The following is a 15,078-nucleotide window of genomic DNA, read 5'->3' as shown; positions in this document are numbered from 1 at the left end:
GATACTATATATATATATATATAATCTTATTTATTAAAAAAAAGATGTATTTAATATTCTAAAATGAAAATAGTGATATTTATTTTGTGTTGTGAAATATTTGGATGATATAAATATAAAGTGTTTTTAAATATAAACCACCAAAATTTTTAAAGATACTGGTTTATTAGTCTAAACTTAAAATTTATATTTCAACCAAAAAATCACCCAAATATTTAAAATAGCAATTTTAAAATTTTTTTATAATCATCTAAACTTTTAAATTTTTTTTAAATAGAACATCTAAAAAAAAAACAAAAAGACGCTGCTAGGGCTGTCAAAACGGCTCTTTGTTCGCAAACAACTCGTGTTCTGCTCGTTCGCTAAGTTAATGAGTCGAACACAAACAACTTGTTTGTTCGTGTTCGACTCGTTTTGGCTTGAAATACTACTAATCAATTATATATATATATCTTTGATGAGTAGTATTTTTTTAAAAAATTAATTGACTACAAGGCTACAAAGATTTATAATCAATTAAAAGTATTAATGAAGAAAATAGAATAAAAATTATTAAGTTAGATTCAAATGTTGTTTTAAATCTTCCCATAATCCTTAACAACTTATGCCTACGTGATTAGGGTTGTCAAAACGACTATTTGTTCGTGAACTGCTCGTGTTCGACTCGCTAAGCAAACGAGCCGAACATGAGCTGAGCTTGTGCTCGCTCGGGTTCGACTCGTTTACACCCCTTAGTTGCCGCATCCGCTACCGTGTCGCATCAATGCCAACGACAACTGCTAATGTGATTACTTGGTAAAAAAACACTTATTTACTTTTCAATTCCTAGGAAAACAAATTGTATAAGAAAGAAAAAAATGGATTTACGTAAATAGCATTTCAATTATTATGTCTTTATATATATAACATCTAATATTTATTATTATTTTTATGTGATTAAGAAAAAATTGTAGATGTTGAGCGATGGAGCTTTTCTTGGAGCTCTTCGTGTTTCTCATCTAGGGCTTGCTTTGGAGCGTTCGTAAGTCCTTAGAGCCTGTTTGCATTTGGAGTCTTCGATCATATTTCGAATTATATAGTTCCGATTTCGTTGATGACTACCACAAATCGAGGGATTTCGCTATTTTACAAGGACATTGTTTCTGGTAATCTCTCGGAGATACCAGATGTTCTGTTTCATAATTCTTTTAAGAATTATGAAACAGAATAGGCTGGAAGAAAGTGATCCTGAGGAGCTTTTCAAGAAAGTTTCAAGGAAAAATGGTAGGTCTGTCATTGTTTATCATCACGGGAAACTAATCTTCTTACGGAACCATTAAAGTTTACCCTAATTGGTAAGTTTGCCTTAACTCATCCGAAAGTGGCTATTATTCGTGAATTCTTTTCTGAACTAAATTTGGAGGTAAATGGAATTTGGGGCAAATTGATGGACGCAATATGATGATTAAGCTACAAGAAGAAGTGGATCACACTTCCTTATTTGCCAGGAAATTTCTTACTATTGACAAATGCTATGTGAAGATTCTCAAGTGGACTCCTAACTTTAATCCTTCTGAAGAATCTTCTATTATTCCTATATGGATTAGGTTTCCAAGTATCAAACTTCACTTATTTCATCCGCAAGTGTTGTTTTCTATAGGTTCTATTTTTGGTCACCCTTTAAAGATGGACAATGCTACTCTACATTGCACGTGCCCTTCAATGGCTAGGATCTTGGTAGAAAGGGATGTTATGACTCAATTTCCAGGCTCTTTCTGGATTGGTGATGAGAACACGGGATACTGACAATCTGCGGAAATGGAATTTGTTCCTCTATATTGTTCTAAATGTAAAATGTTTGGTCATATGATATCTTTTTGTTATATTGCGCATCCTGAACTAAAACCGTGTACATATAAAGCAAATGTTAATAAGAAGCATAAAGAAGTTCTTGATGAGGCGCAAGCCAGTAATGGGGAAAATACAAATGTTGAGCACAATTCTGAGAAGAAGAATGATGCTAATGATAGTAAGAAGCATAAAGAAGTTCATGAGGAAGCTCAAGCTAGTAATGGTGACAATGCAAACGTTGAGCAAAATTCTGAGAGGAATGAAATACATCAGTGCGGTGATATGCAAGATCATGAATAATGATAGTCATCTGTCTTCGAAAGAGATAGATCTAAATGAGACTGATCTGAACAAAGGGTTATTCTTGAGATAAATATCTCTGATCCTTTGATTCATGATCTTACTATTAATGATGATTTGAATCCTGTGTCCAATTCCTTAAGCTATGATAAAGATACTCTAGTTTTAACAAGGAAAGAATTAGAAGAAGATTGGTTAGTCCAAAGATCGTCAAGGAAAAGGATATTAAAGGGAGCTAGAGAACTTGGTTATATTAATCAAGAAGCTCTCAATTTCTTGAAGTCAGGTAAAGATGAAGATGCTAATTATTCTTCATCAAGAGGCATTAGAGGTAAATCTAATCATGATGATGGTTAATACTCTAATATGAAATATCAGAGGCATAACTAAGTCTAATGTCTTCTATAGATTAAAGAGATTGATTCGTATTTATAAGCTTCATTTCTTTGGCATTTTGGAGCCTTTGGTTGCGGTCAAGAATAATGAGAAGTTCATGAGACATTTTGGTTCTTTTCTTTCTTTAGCCAATATTAACAGTAAGATCTGGTTTTTTTGGAGGGACATCTTTAAGATTGATATTCTTATCAATCATGAATAGTTATTACATTTACGTATTCATCAGGATAATGATTCTTTCCTTTTCTCTATTATTTATGCGGGTTATTCTAAACATGCCCGTTTATAACTATGGAAGCTGTTAATTGATATTAATCCTATTTCTGAACCGTGGCTTTTAGGAGGGGATTTTAATCTGATTCCTTCTATTCAGAAGAATAAAGGAGGAATTACTCCTAATCTTAATCTCATTTCCTTCTTTAACAATGTTATTATGGATGCTGGTTTGTTTGATTTGGGATTCAAATGTATTCCTTATACCTGACATAAAGGAAGTACTTTTAAATGTTTAGACAGATTTCTTGCTAATGTAGCTTGGGCTGACAAGTTTATCTGCTATGAGGTGTCATTTAGCTATTTCGACCTCTGGCCAAGCTCCTATTATTCTGAAGATTAGAAAGTCTAATTATAAGATTTCTTATCATTTTTGTTTTTATAATATGTGGCTGCTCCATAACAGTTTTATAGATGTTCTTAAAGATTACTGGAAGACCTCTGTTGTGGGTACTTTTGGGTATAAATTGTGGATGTTGCAAAAGCATTTAGCCAAAAAACTAAGGAGATGGAACTAGGAGGTATTTTGGAATATACATCATGTTATTGAGAATCTTGAAAACAAAGTTAAATCTATGGAATTAGATTTTGTCTACCAGTAAATTGATTGGGAAGTCTTATTTCAAGGACAACAAAAGTTGAATAAAGCTATTTCGATTGAAGAATGTTTCCTTGCTAAAAAAGCCAATAAGACTCTTTTTTTTTGCATATTTTCATGCTTGTATTAAAAATAAGAGAAGGAGCAATTATATTAGAATGATTAATAACAGGAATTTAATATCTTAAATAAACAACTTGATATTTCCAATGATGACATTGTCTATTTTTTTAACATTTTTTCTTCTGATGGAAGCTCCTTAAAAGCTATAAATTCTACCTTATAGAGCCCTATGTCTGAAGGTTTTGGGCAAAATCTCTCTAGTATTCCTAACATCTTGGAAATTAAGAATATTTTGGTTTCTATGGAAGATGGGAAAGCAGTGGGACCTGATGGTTTCACTGCTGAATTTTATAAGAAAGGTTGAGAGGTTATTCATCTTGAATTTGTTAAAAGCTGTAGTGTAGTTTGTTGGGGGGGGGGGGGGGGGGTTGGATTTGCCTCAGTATTTTAAGTCTTCTAATATTTTTCTTATCCCCAAGGATAATGATGTTTCTTCTTGGGATAAGTTTAAACCTTTCAGTATTAACACTATAGTGTCTAAGATTATTTCAAAAATTATTGTTAACAGATTACATCCTTTTCTTCAGAATATCATTTTTAATAACCAATCTGCTTTTGTGAAGCTGCTTTTGTTAAGGGGAGGAATATTTGTGATAATGCTTTGACTGTTCAAGAACTTCTTATGGATTTTGATATGAAGAGTAGAGGGGGCAATGTTATATTCAAGCTTGACATTAAGAAAGCTTTTGATACCATTCAGTGGGAATTCATTATGGATGTGCTAAAAGCTATTGGTTTTCCTAATCATTTATGCAAACTGATTCAAAGAATTCTGAATAATAATTACTATTCTCTTCTTATTAATGGTCAGAAGTATGGTTTCTTTAAAGCCACCAAAGGATTCAAACAAGGAGATCCTCTTTCCCCTTATTTGTTTATTATTACTTTTGATTATATATCTAGATGACTTCATCATGGTTACACTGCTTATCCTACTTTAAACTACGTTCACAAAGGAAACATTAGTATTTCTCATCTTTGTTTTGCTGATAACTTTTTGTTTTTACCAATGCTCATAAATGTTCTATCAAAAGAGTTTGGGAGATTCTTCAGCACTTTCAGGATGTTTCTGGGCTTAGCTTAGACACTTCTAAATGCTCCCTTTATTGTTCTAAGAAGGTTTCTTCTAACATTAAGAATTGGATTTCTGATTTTACGGATTGCAAAAAAGCTTCTCTGTCTATCTCTTATTTGGGCTTCGAACTTAATAAGGGACATAAAAGGATAGCTTCCTGTTTGCATATGGTGGATAAAGTTAAGCATAAATTATAATCTTGGGAGAATAAATTCCTATCTTATGGTGGTAGAATTACTATTCTTAAGAGTATTCTTTGCTCCTTGCCTCTTTATTCCTTACAAGTCATGAATATCTCTAAGGAGGTTATTAAGAAACTTGCAATGTTGTTTAATAAATTCCTTTGGGATGGTTTGGATAAGTAGAATATACATTGGAGGAGTTGGTATAAGTTGTGTAAGCCTTATGATAAGGGTAGTCTGGGTTTTAGGAGTATTCAGGACTCTATTACTATTGATTACATGAGGTTGTGGTATCATTTTCAGTTGAACAATTCCTTGTGGGCTAATTTGATGCAGGCTAAGTATTGTAAGGAAAAAAACATCCTTTAGCTATTTCTTCCTCGAGAAAAAATTCTTTCATATGGAAATAAATGTATAAAGTCTCTAAGCTGACAGAAACTTTTTTTGTTGGGATTTCGGGGTTGGGCAATGTTTCTTTTAGTATGATAATTGGCTGGGCTTGGTGCTTTGGCTGATCATTTTGGTGGGCCTTTTGATATTCATATTAATGTTAATCAATTTTGGGTTAATGATAGCTGGAGGCTGGAGGAACTATTGAATTATGTCAATTTTCAGGATGCTAAATTTATTGCTTCGATTTCTATTTCTAGGAATATAAAGGATAGTTTGATTATTAAAAAGAGAGTGGATGACTCTCTTTCGAAGTGCTTTGCTCAATCTATTTCTGCTTCTCACAATATGCAGCTGGATTGGATTTGAAATTCTTGGTTAAAACCATCTATGTATTTCATTACTTGACATGTTTTAAATAATCTGATTCCTTCTGATGATATTCTTAAGATGAAATGGTTAAGAATATCATCTCGTTGTATCCTTTGTAAGGCTAAAGAAGAGTATATTATTCATCTTTTTGGTGAATGCAGTTTCATTACGGGAATCTGGGAATTATTATGTAAAAAGCTTCTTAAGTTTGATATGGATCACACTTTCCAATCCTTTACCGATTTGTTTTATCGATGGAAGCAGTTGGGCAATGAATTTTACAACACTATATTTTGTGTTGTCATGTGGTTTGTATAGCTTGCTAGAAATAATGCTATTTTTAATGATGTGATTCCTGATGCTTACCATACCATGACACTCATTTTTTGTTATTTGTACAAGGGTCTCACTTCTCTAAAGTTTAAAGGTAAAGACTGGGCTTTGCTTAAGGATAATTATCAACAGTTGGTATTGCATAATATGATTGTTAGAAATTCTGTTAAGACTACTTGGTGTAAGCCACATGCTCCTTATTTTAAAATTAATACTGATGGCTGTTAGAAATCTAATGCGGCGAGTATGGGAGGGGTTTGTCGTGATTTTGCTGGTTCAATAGTTTGTTGGTTCTATGCTTTAATCGTTCCTATTTCATCATTTACTATAGAAGCTGATGCAGTAGTCTTTGGCTTAATGGTTGCAAAAAAGTTAGGAATTCATAATCTTATTATAGAAATGGATTCTCTGACTCTTTGGAAGTGTTGCAAGTGGAATAAAGAGGTGCATTTGAATATTATGTTGAAAATGAAGAGAATTCAAGCTTTAACTGAAAATATGAATGTTATATGGAGGCATGTTAGTAGAGAAGACAATTCAGTAGCTCACTGGGCTGCAAAGGCTGGGCTTAATCTGTCTAAAGCTGTTGTTCTTTTTTACTTTTCCTGATGATTTGTTGGCTTTAGCCATTAAGGATCTTTCTTGATTTATTTTCTGGGTTTGGGTGTGTTGTATTTTCTGTTTTTTTTTTGGATTTATGGACCCTTTTTATTTCTTTTGTGTGAGTTGTATAGGACTTATGTTGGGTTCCTTATCCCTCTTTCTTATACTGTCTTTTCTTGAGGTAATAAAATTGCTAGGGGAAGACCCCCACTTTGCTAAAAAAAAAATTGTAGATGTAAATGTAAAAAAAGCAAAGTTTGGGTGTGATATGTAAATACTTAGGAATTGGGTGTATGTATGTAAATGGCTTAAGAAATATTAATAAAATTAATTTAGGTTGATTAAGAGCAAAATCAGCTCATTTAAACTATATATGTTAACAATTTTATTATTAATTATTTTGATTCATATAAAAACCCTTAATATTATATTATTTCAAAATATCTTTTTAGTACGGTAAAACAAATATCCGTCTAATTTGAATTTCAAAGTAATACTTCTCATAATATTTATTTTATGGGTGTTTTTACCTAAATAACACTCAAAGCTTTACTATTTACTAACCTACCACTCTAAACCTAATTTCCCTAGTACCTCCGTCTCTCTTCCGGCTTCCGGTAAAGAAACCCTCGACGAGATACAGGAGCCAAGGAACTCGCGACGGGAGTTTGTTCTGGGAAGGAATAGACGGGAGCAAGGGCTCGGGAATGAAAAGAGGAGTTCGTGAGAGAATCTGTGATGGAGAATAACATCAGTAAAAAATAAGTTTGCAGTTGCGCAGACCTATTCTTATCCTTTTCTGCCAGATCAGAAATAGGATTGGAAAGCTGTTTGATAGGTGCGTTGGTTTACCTTCCCTCGATCCTTTAAATCTGCCGAATTCTTGGATTTTCCGTTCTGCTGGGGAAAACAGGATTTTTGTTTCTGTGAGTAAGGTTGCCATTTTTTACATTTTTACTGTTTGGCAATATTGAAGTTAAATTCTGCTTAAATTTTGCCTTAAAACTTCCACTTACCAGATCCCTAGTTGGATGTTGTTAGAGACCAGCATAAACTGTAATTTCTCTATCCTTCTTTGCTTTTTTTTAAACTATGGTTTATGTAAAGGTTTCAAAAAATTAAAATTACAGATAAAGTTATCTGTTACCCTTCCGTCAAAATGACCGCAGCGTAATCTAGCATCATAAAAACCAAACCCTCTTTGCTCCAGCTTTTGACAAAAAGAATGGCGGAGATAGCCGACGTTCCTCCGGTTGACAATGAGCTCCTGAATATCAGTTGTGCTCGGCTGGAACTGCCTCACTGTCAGCATCGAAGTTAGACTAAGGGTATAGTTTGAAGTGAGTATGAGCACCACAAACACCCAGATTGTTATGCAGCTTCGTTACATTGCTCATTATTGTCTCCTCTGTGAATAATTGCACGAGGAACCGAATGATGATGCCGGTTAAGATGGAGAAGAGGGCGCTGACGAGGGCGCTGAGTGATTTGAGGAAGATCCTTGCTTCGATAGACTGACCATTTTGACGGAAGCGTAACGGATGACCTTTATCTGTAATTTTAATTTTTTGAGACCTTTATCTGTAATTTTAATTTTTTGAGACCTTTATATGTAATAAGTATTATTTGAAGACCTCCATACGTAAAAGCCCCTTTTTAATTTCTTCCCCTGGATATGATGCTAGAAGTAAACATGTTCTTCGGCAAATGTTTTTTTAGTTGCTTAGTTGAGCCGTTTTAAAGATAATGGAGATGGATGTGGGGATGAAGCAATTGCAGCAGACCCTTATTGAGAGTGAAACTATTGCCGAGCATCTCCTTCTTGCACGAAACCAGGTTGGATACAAAGTTCTTGTGCAATGATATGAAATAATGGATACTATGAGATTATTTATTTACAATCTGAACTTCTATTGGTTTCAAATAGCTTGTTGAAAATGACAAGCTAAGAAATGGAAATCGAGAAGCCTTAACTGCACTCCGCAAAGTTGCTCGCACAACAAAATCTAGTGTCCCATCTCCTTTCAAGAAAATTATGGAAGATCTAGTGGGAGCAGATTCAAGACCTTTAGTGAAGGAAATTTGTCCAACATGTGGAGATCATGATCCCAAGGAACATACTTGGATGATGTTACCAGGTGCTGATATTTTTGCTCGTATGCCTTTTCATGCCGTTCACACAATTTTAGAAAAAGGTACTTTCTTAGCGATAACAAGTTCGCAATATTTTTGTTTGATTTCTTATCAAGTTGTTTATTCTTTGTTACTGAAACTTCTCTCATCTGAGAACATTCCAATTAACTCTGATCTTCAAATTTATCATATGAGGTTATTTATGACCATTGTTTTCCTAATGGATGAATATCTATACTTTCATTAAGGAGCTGTTTGGTTACAAGTAAAACTTTACTCAAGTAGGATTTAATAAATCCTTTTACTTCAGATTTAGTAAATCTTGAGTTGTTTAAGTCCTAAAATCTGTTTGGTATGATAGATGTTAAATCCAGTTAAATTTTGTATAATTGTTTGACAACTTATTTCAGAATTTAACTCTTTTAGTTGAAATCTGAATTTAATATTGCATATTAATACTACAATAACAACAAGCCTTTATCCCACTAAGTTTGGCTACATGAATTATTTTTCTCCATTGCATCCTATTGAGTGTCATATTTTGTCATATCCATTGCATCCTATTGAGTGTCATATTTTTATTTAATTTTAATAAATTAAGAATGCCCAAGTCTTTCTAGGCCCAAGTCTTTCTAGGTCTACATTTGCCTTTCTTAACATAAGTCGAATCTAAAACATGTACTCTCCTAACTGGAACATCAGATGATCGACGTTTCATGTGACCAAACCATTAAAAACGACTCTCTCTAATTTTGTTTGCTACTGGGGCTACACCAACCCTATCATAGATATATTCATTACACATTTTGTCTCTAAGTGTAAAGCCACTCATCCACCGAAGCATTCCCATCTCGGCAACACTTAACTTAGTTGTATGCTTCTCTTTTAAAGGTAAACATTTTGCGCCATAGAGTATTGCAGGCTTCACTACAATCTTATAAACTTTTCCTTTCAGTCTAAGCGGTCCTTTTTTATCATGCAAAGATTCCTCCATTTTAACCAACCAACTTGAATTCTATTAATAAAATCCTCATCTATATCACCATCACTTTGAACATAGACCCAAAATATCTAAAGAATCACACCTTTTAATCATTCAATCGCCCATAGTTACAACTTTTTCACTAGGGCTACTATTACTAAAGTTACATTCCATGTATTCAGTTTTAGTTCTACTCTAACAATGGCCTTTAGACTCTACTGTTGACATCCATAATTCAAGTTTTTTCTGACCTCTTTCTTTAATGTTATCCACAATGAGGATTTCATCAGCAAAAGCATGCACCAAGATATATCTTCCTGTAAATGTCCAGTAACTAAAGCAAAAAGATACGGGCTTAAAGTCGATCCCTGATATAATCCAACTAAAATAGGGAAATATTTGGTCAATCCTTCTTCTATTCGAACACAAGTAACAACTATAGTATACATATCTTTAATGACTTGAATATAAGTCATATCAACACAATTTTTCTCTAGAACTCTCCAAAGAATATCTATTGGAATCTTATCATTAGCTTTTTCTAAGTCAATAAAATTCATATGCAAATCCTCCTTATTCTTTCTTTTATCAAACCTCTAAATAAATGTATATCTTCCATAGTAGACCTGTCTAACATTAATCCAAATTAATTATGAAATTTTTTTGTACTACGTCTTAACCTATATTCAATTACCATCTCCCTTAATTTTAAAGTATGACAGATAAACTTAATTCTTCTATAATTTGCACACTCTTGTGCATACCCTTTATTCTTAAAAATGAGGACCAAAATACGCTTCCTTCACTTCTCAGACTTTTTTTTAGTTTTTAAAATAATATTAAAGAATTTAGTAAATATTTCCACACTGGAATTGGGTTATCATCAGGTCTTATAGACTCTCCACCCTTGATTTTATTTAAATCCTCCTCAACTTCTTTTTTACTAATTCAATGATAAAATGAAACATATTATTATTATTAACGATATTATGACCACTAAGATCAATCGTATTTTCAGAAACTTGATTGAAAGGTTTATTAAAGTAACTCACCCACCTATGTTGAATATTTTTTATAAGTAAAGTATTTTTTGATTTTCATCTTTAATACACTTTACTTGAGTTAAATTTTTTCTTTTCTTTTCTCTTTTTTTGGCTAATTCATACATATATTTTTCGTCCTCTTTAGTATCTAATTTATTATAAAGATCACTAAAAGTAGAATTTTTAGTGTCACAGATTGCTCTCCTGGACTCCTTACGACACACTTTATATTTTTTTCAGATCTCTAAGCTTTTATATTTAAATAATTTTTATAAAACAACTTCTTATATTTTATTTTTTCTTGCGCATATTATCCCATTATCAACTATTTTTATTTATAGAACATTTTCTTTTGATTCTCCAAGTACATCTTTTGTTACTTGTTTAACAGTGTTTGTTATTTTATCCCACATCTGAACATCCCAAATCTTAAAATCTTGAAGTTTACTCGTAAAAAAATAATTTTATTTGTGTCTTTCAGGTGTTCCAATTTAATTATATGATTCATATTATTCTTTATTTTATAACTCGTCATCTTAAATCCAGAACTAATAACCGATGTCGAGAACTTAAATTCGTACTTGGAATGACCTTACTATCTTTACATTCTTGATGATTTTTTCTTCTTATAAGAAGATAATTAATGTGCTTTATTAAATTCATTCTTTTAAGTTATGATATACTCATTTTTTTTCTTGAATAAAGTATTAGCAATCGCAAAAATCATACATTAAAGTAAAATCTAATATGACTCTATCTTCTTTATTAATTACTCCGAAACCGTAGCCACCATGAATATTTCTAAAATCTTCTATCATTTACCGAGTGTTCATTTAAATGTTCTTTAATAAGAATTTTTTCTTTAAAGATATCATTTGTATTAATTCTTCTAGGTCATTGCTATAATTTTTCTTTAGAATCTATATCTAAATCTACTTGAAGAGCACATGTACTTATAATATTAAAAATCTTATTATCAACAATAATAAAAATCTTATTATCAACAATAATCTCAATCTCCAATTCTATTAATTTTTACAACATTATTTTTCAAACTGCTATCAATATTTTACACATATACCATTTCTAGCCCCTTACCTGAATATTAAAGTTTAAGACCTAAACTATCAAACTCCTTAGCCTTTTCTCCAAACCATTTAGTTGCTTCAATACATAAGATTGTTATTTTTCTATAAACTATAATATCAACTAATTTCATTAATTTATCTGTGAGAATACTTATATTTCAAGATCTTATCATAATATTAGTTTCATTGGCTAACTTATTTACCCGCATCCGTTCTTATTGTGGGAACATTTGCTTATTTGACACTACATCCGGATGTTGGTGTAACAACCCTTGCACACTTTTTATTGTATTTAGGTCATACAGTGCGTTGCTTCCGGTGAATGCCTTAACAATTACATAAGGATCAAAAGGATTAATGTCATGATTTTTTAATAAATTTTAAGTTGACTGTCGACTACCTATCGCAACTCTTCACATTTCATATCTTGGGCTTGGGACCCGGAAATTCCAGTGTTAATATTGCATATTAATGATGCAATTTTTAATTTTAATTTATTTTAAGTGAATTTTTTATTTATAATTATATTAATCAATAACAATTTTTTAAACTAATCAATCATTGATTAGAATTTATTAAACTACTTATTTATTAAGCAATAATTTAACACTCATTAATTAATAATCAATTTTTAAGTTATTAAACTAATTAATAATTAACTAGAATTTCATTAAAATAATTAAATTTTAATATTCAACTTATTTTAATTAATTAATTTTTAAATAGTTACATATCAGTTTTATGATTATAATTAAATTAATAACATATTAATTAGTTAGTTATTAATCAATTAAATTAGTGAAAATTAACTTAAATAAATTTAAATTAAAGCCACAAACCTAATTTTCTCTTCTCCTCTTCCGCTGAAACCCTGGCCTACCTCCCTCCCCCTGCCCCAATTTTGCCAAAAAAAACATCGCATTCGTTACTGGAACCCTCGCGATACACTCATAACTAGAGCTAGCTGGGATGTCAGCGATAAATCTTGACATAAAAAGACCTCCAAAACTTATTTTTCTTCCTGCTCCACTCCTACCCGAATCATTGAGAAAGGTAAACCCCCATCTTTATACCCACTCTCACCCTCCTCTTTGTGCTTTAGGTCCTCTAAATCCCTTAAATTCATCTTCGAGTGAAATTTACTAAATCCTGAATTCAAGGCAAAATGGGTTTTATGAACATGTTGGATTTAAGGATGTCTTTTTTGTTGTTTGACAGGATTTGGTTGAATCCTATTCAAATCCTTCTACCAAACAACCCCTAAATTTTGTTTACAAAAGTAACCAAAAAGTAATAATTTATTTTAGGGCAGTGCATCCATTCACTTGATTCGAGCATTATATTATTTGCAGCAAGATGTTGAACCAAATGATAAGCGTTAAGATTATCTTATTTACAAATTATGTTTGCTCTTCTTCTGAGTCAACTGAGCTTACACAACTTTGTCATATGCTGCTTTGCAACTTGCCACTACCACTATAGAAAACAAGCATTTGCAAATTTTGGTACTAATACATATTTGCAATAGTAAGTGTCATCACGGATCTTATCACAAATCAGTGTCACAAGTTTGATCATCACAAAATATATTTGCGATGATTTTATTGTCACAAATTATGGTCGCAGTGATCTCCAGTGGGTTGTAATTTAACACAAGGATATAGCAAGTAATTTAAATTTCACTAATTTCTTATACAACCCTAATTGTATAGGAAAGTTATAAGTAGCATTTATAATAAATATTTCCATCAACAAAATTAACAAAAATAAATTTAGATAAAAGTTTCAAAAACTCTCACTGGTCATCATCATCATCATCATTATCGTTGCCATCAACAACATCATCTTGAGTATAGAGGAATTATTCAAATGGTTCTGAAAAACTTTAGATATAACCAATTACAATTCTAATTAACACTTGCCTTTTTTTCATTGAGGACGATAAATAATCGTGAAAATATGAGTGTCAAAGAATTCTAAAAGTTTTTTTTTTTCAATTAATGAAGTTTATTCAATTTAAAAGAAGAATTAGTATCTATAAATATAATTAGACAATAGAACTTGTACTAGAACACTTGGTCACTGCCTTTTGCTGAATAACCGGTTGCCCTTGATAGTCGCTCTTAAATTTTTTGTAAAGTAGATTGATGATGTATTCTGTCCTCAGGGTGGCCTCCAAAGCCATACAGGCGGCTATTGACCAATTCCTTTGTTGCTTCTATGCATGCATCAAGGTCAAACTCAGGCTAAATTGTTCCCTCCACACTATATTTTGCCATTATAGCTGTTTCATATCTTTCTTACATAAATTTGAATATATGCGGCATGTATCATTGTTTCTTCTTCAGGAAAATTAGCAGTTAAATTGTAATCCATTAATTATCACAACGATATAGGAACTAGCTATTTAGCCATATGTTCCATTCTTCTTATGGGTTATTTGGAAAAGCTCAGTTTTATTTGGAGCTTTTCTCAGTTCTTTTTGCTATAGTGCCATACGCATAATAGGCATTATAATATTATATTTAGATTTGTATATTGATATTTTGAATGCTTCAAAATTTAAATACTACTAAGTACGATGTGGCCCCCAAACAATGATTTTTTATGGACTTTTCTTTATGAGGCAGTTGAAGAAGTTGCCCTTGAGGTCTTCCACCTCTTCTCTGGCTCAATCATGCCAAACATCATTCATCCAATGTGACCCGCATCTCTTTGCATTGCCCATTTGATATATATTAACTTTTCGAAGATCATATTTATGATCCACTTTAAGGGTATGAGAAAGACGAAACAATGGTTTTTTTTCATGTCCTTCATAGCAGCTGCCTCATTTTGTGCCCATGAGAGAATGTCCAAAATGCCAAAAAAGGGGAGTTCAGTCGATAACTTCTCTTAGCATTCCATAAAATGAACTTCTGGGTCCTCATACTCGCTTCCTTTTACCCATACTCTGTCGTTAATGATTTTTCTATAATACCCATAATCTGATATGCGAAATTGAAATCTAATCATATAATACCCTAAATATATTTTATATTATGTGCTATGCCATGAGCTTATTTTATTGTTGTGATCAACATTGAATTGTTTTCTCTCTTATAAAAAGTCACTAAATGCAATAATATCATAGGGTTAGATTAATTTTGTATATTTGACTTCATAACTAATTTGCAAATTCTTTTTTTTTTGTAGTACATCATTGTGAATTTGTTACATTAGGTATTTTTGCTAACTTGATCATTCCGAATAATAAAAACAACAAAAAAACAAGTCTTTATCCCACTAAGTGAAGTGTCTACTAGGGGTGTAAACGAGCCGAACACGAGCGAGCCCAGACTCAGCTCTTGTTCTGCT

General features: G+C 32.0%; 1 protein-coding gene across 5 annotated transcripts in view; it reads left to right on the top strand.

The window, feature by feature from the left end:
* Nucleotides 1–7,076: 7,076 nt before the first annotated feature.
* Nucleotides 7,077–15,078, top strand: part of LOC110035810 — an 11,462-nt gene continuing 3,460 nt past the window's right edge. Inside the window, exons 1-4 of one of the 5 annotated variants that reach the window (XM_020740099.1) lie at nucleotides 7,077–7,401; nucleotides 7,495–7,531; nucleotides 8,195–8,311; nucleotides 8,403–8,670. In XM_020740099.1, the coding sequence (XP_020595758.1) occupies nucleotides 8,222–8,311; nucleotides 8,403–8,670 (358 nt within the window). In that variant the 5' untranslated portion in view covers nucleotides 7,077–7,401; nucleotides 7,495–7,531; nucleotides 8,195–8,221. Of the gene's footprint in view, nucleotides 7,402–7,494; nucleotides 7,532–8,160; nucleotides 8,312–8,402; nucleotides 8,671–15,078 lie in introns of all 5 variants that reach the window. The other 4 variants (XM_020740102.1, XM_020740098.1, XM_020740101.1 and 1 more) reach the window with 4 other exon arrangements.

The sequence above is a fragment of the Phalaenopsis equestris genome, unplaced genomic scaffold (assembly GCF_001263595.1).
Source record: "Phalaenopsis equestris unplaced genomic scaffold, ASM126359v1 Scaffold200044, whole genome shotgun sequence".
NCBI classification, from domain to species: Eukaryota; Viridiplantae; Streptophyta; class Magnoliopsida; order Asparagales; family Orchidaceae; genus Phalaenopsis; species Phalaenopsis equestris.
The sequence above is the reverse complement of the archived record's forward strand: the minus strand, read 5'-3'. Positions and strand labels throughout refer to the sequence as shown.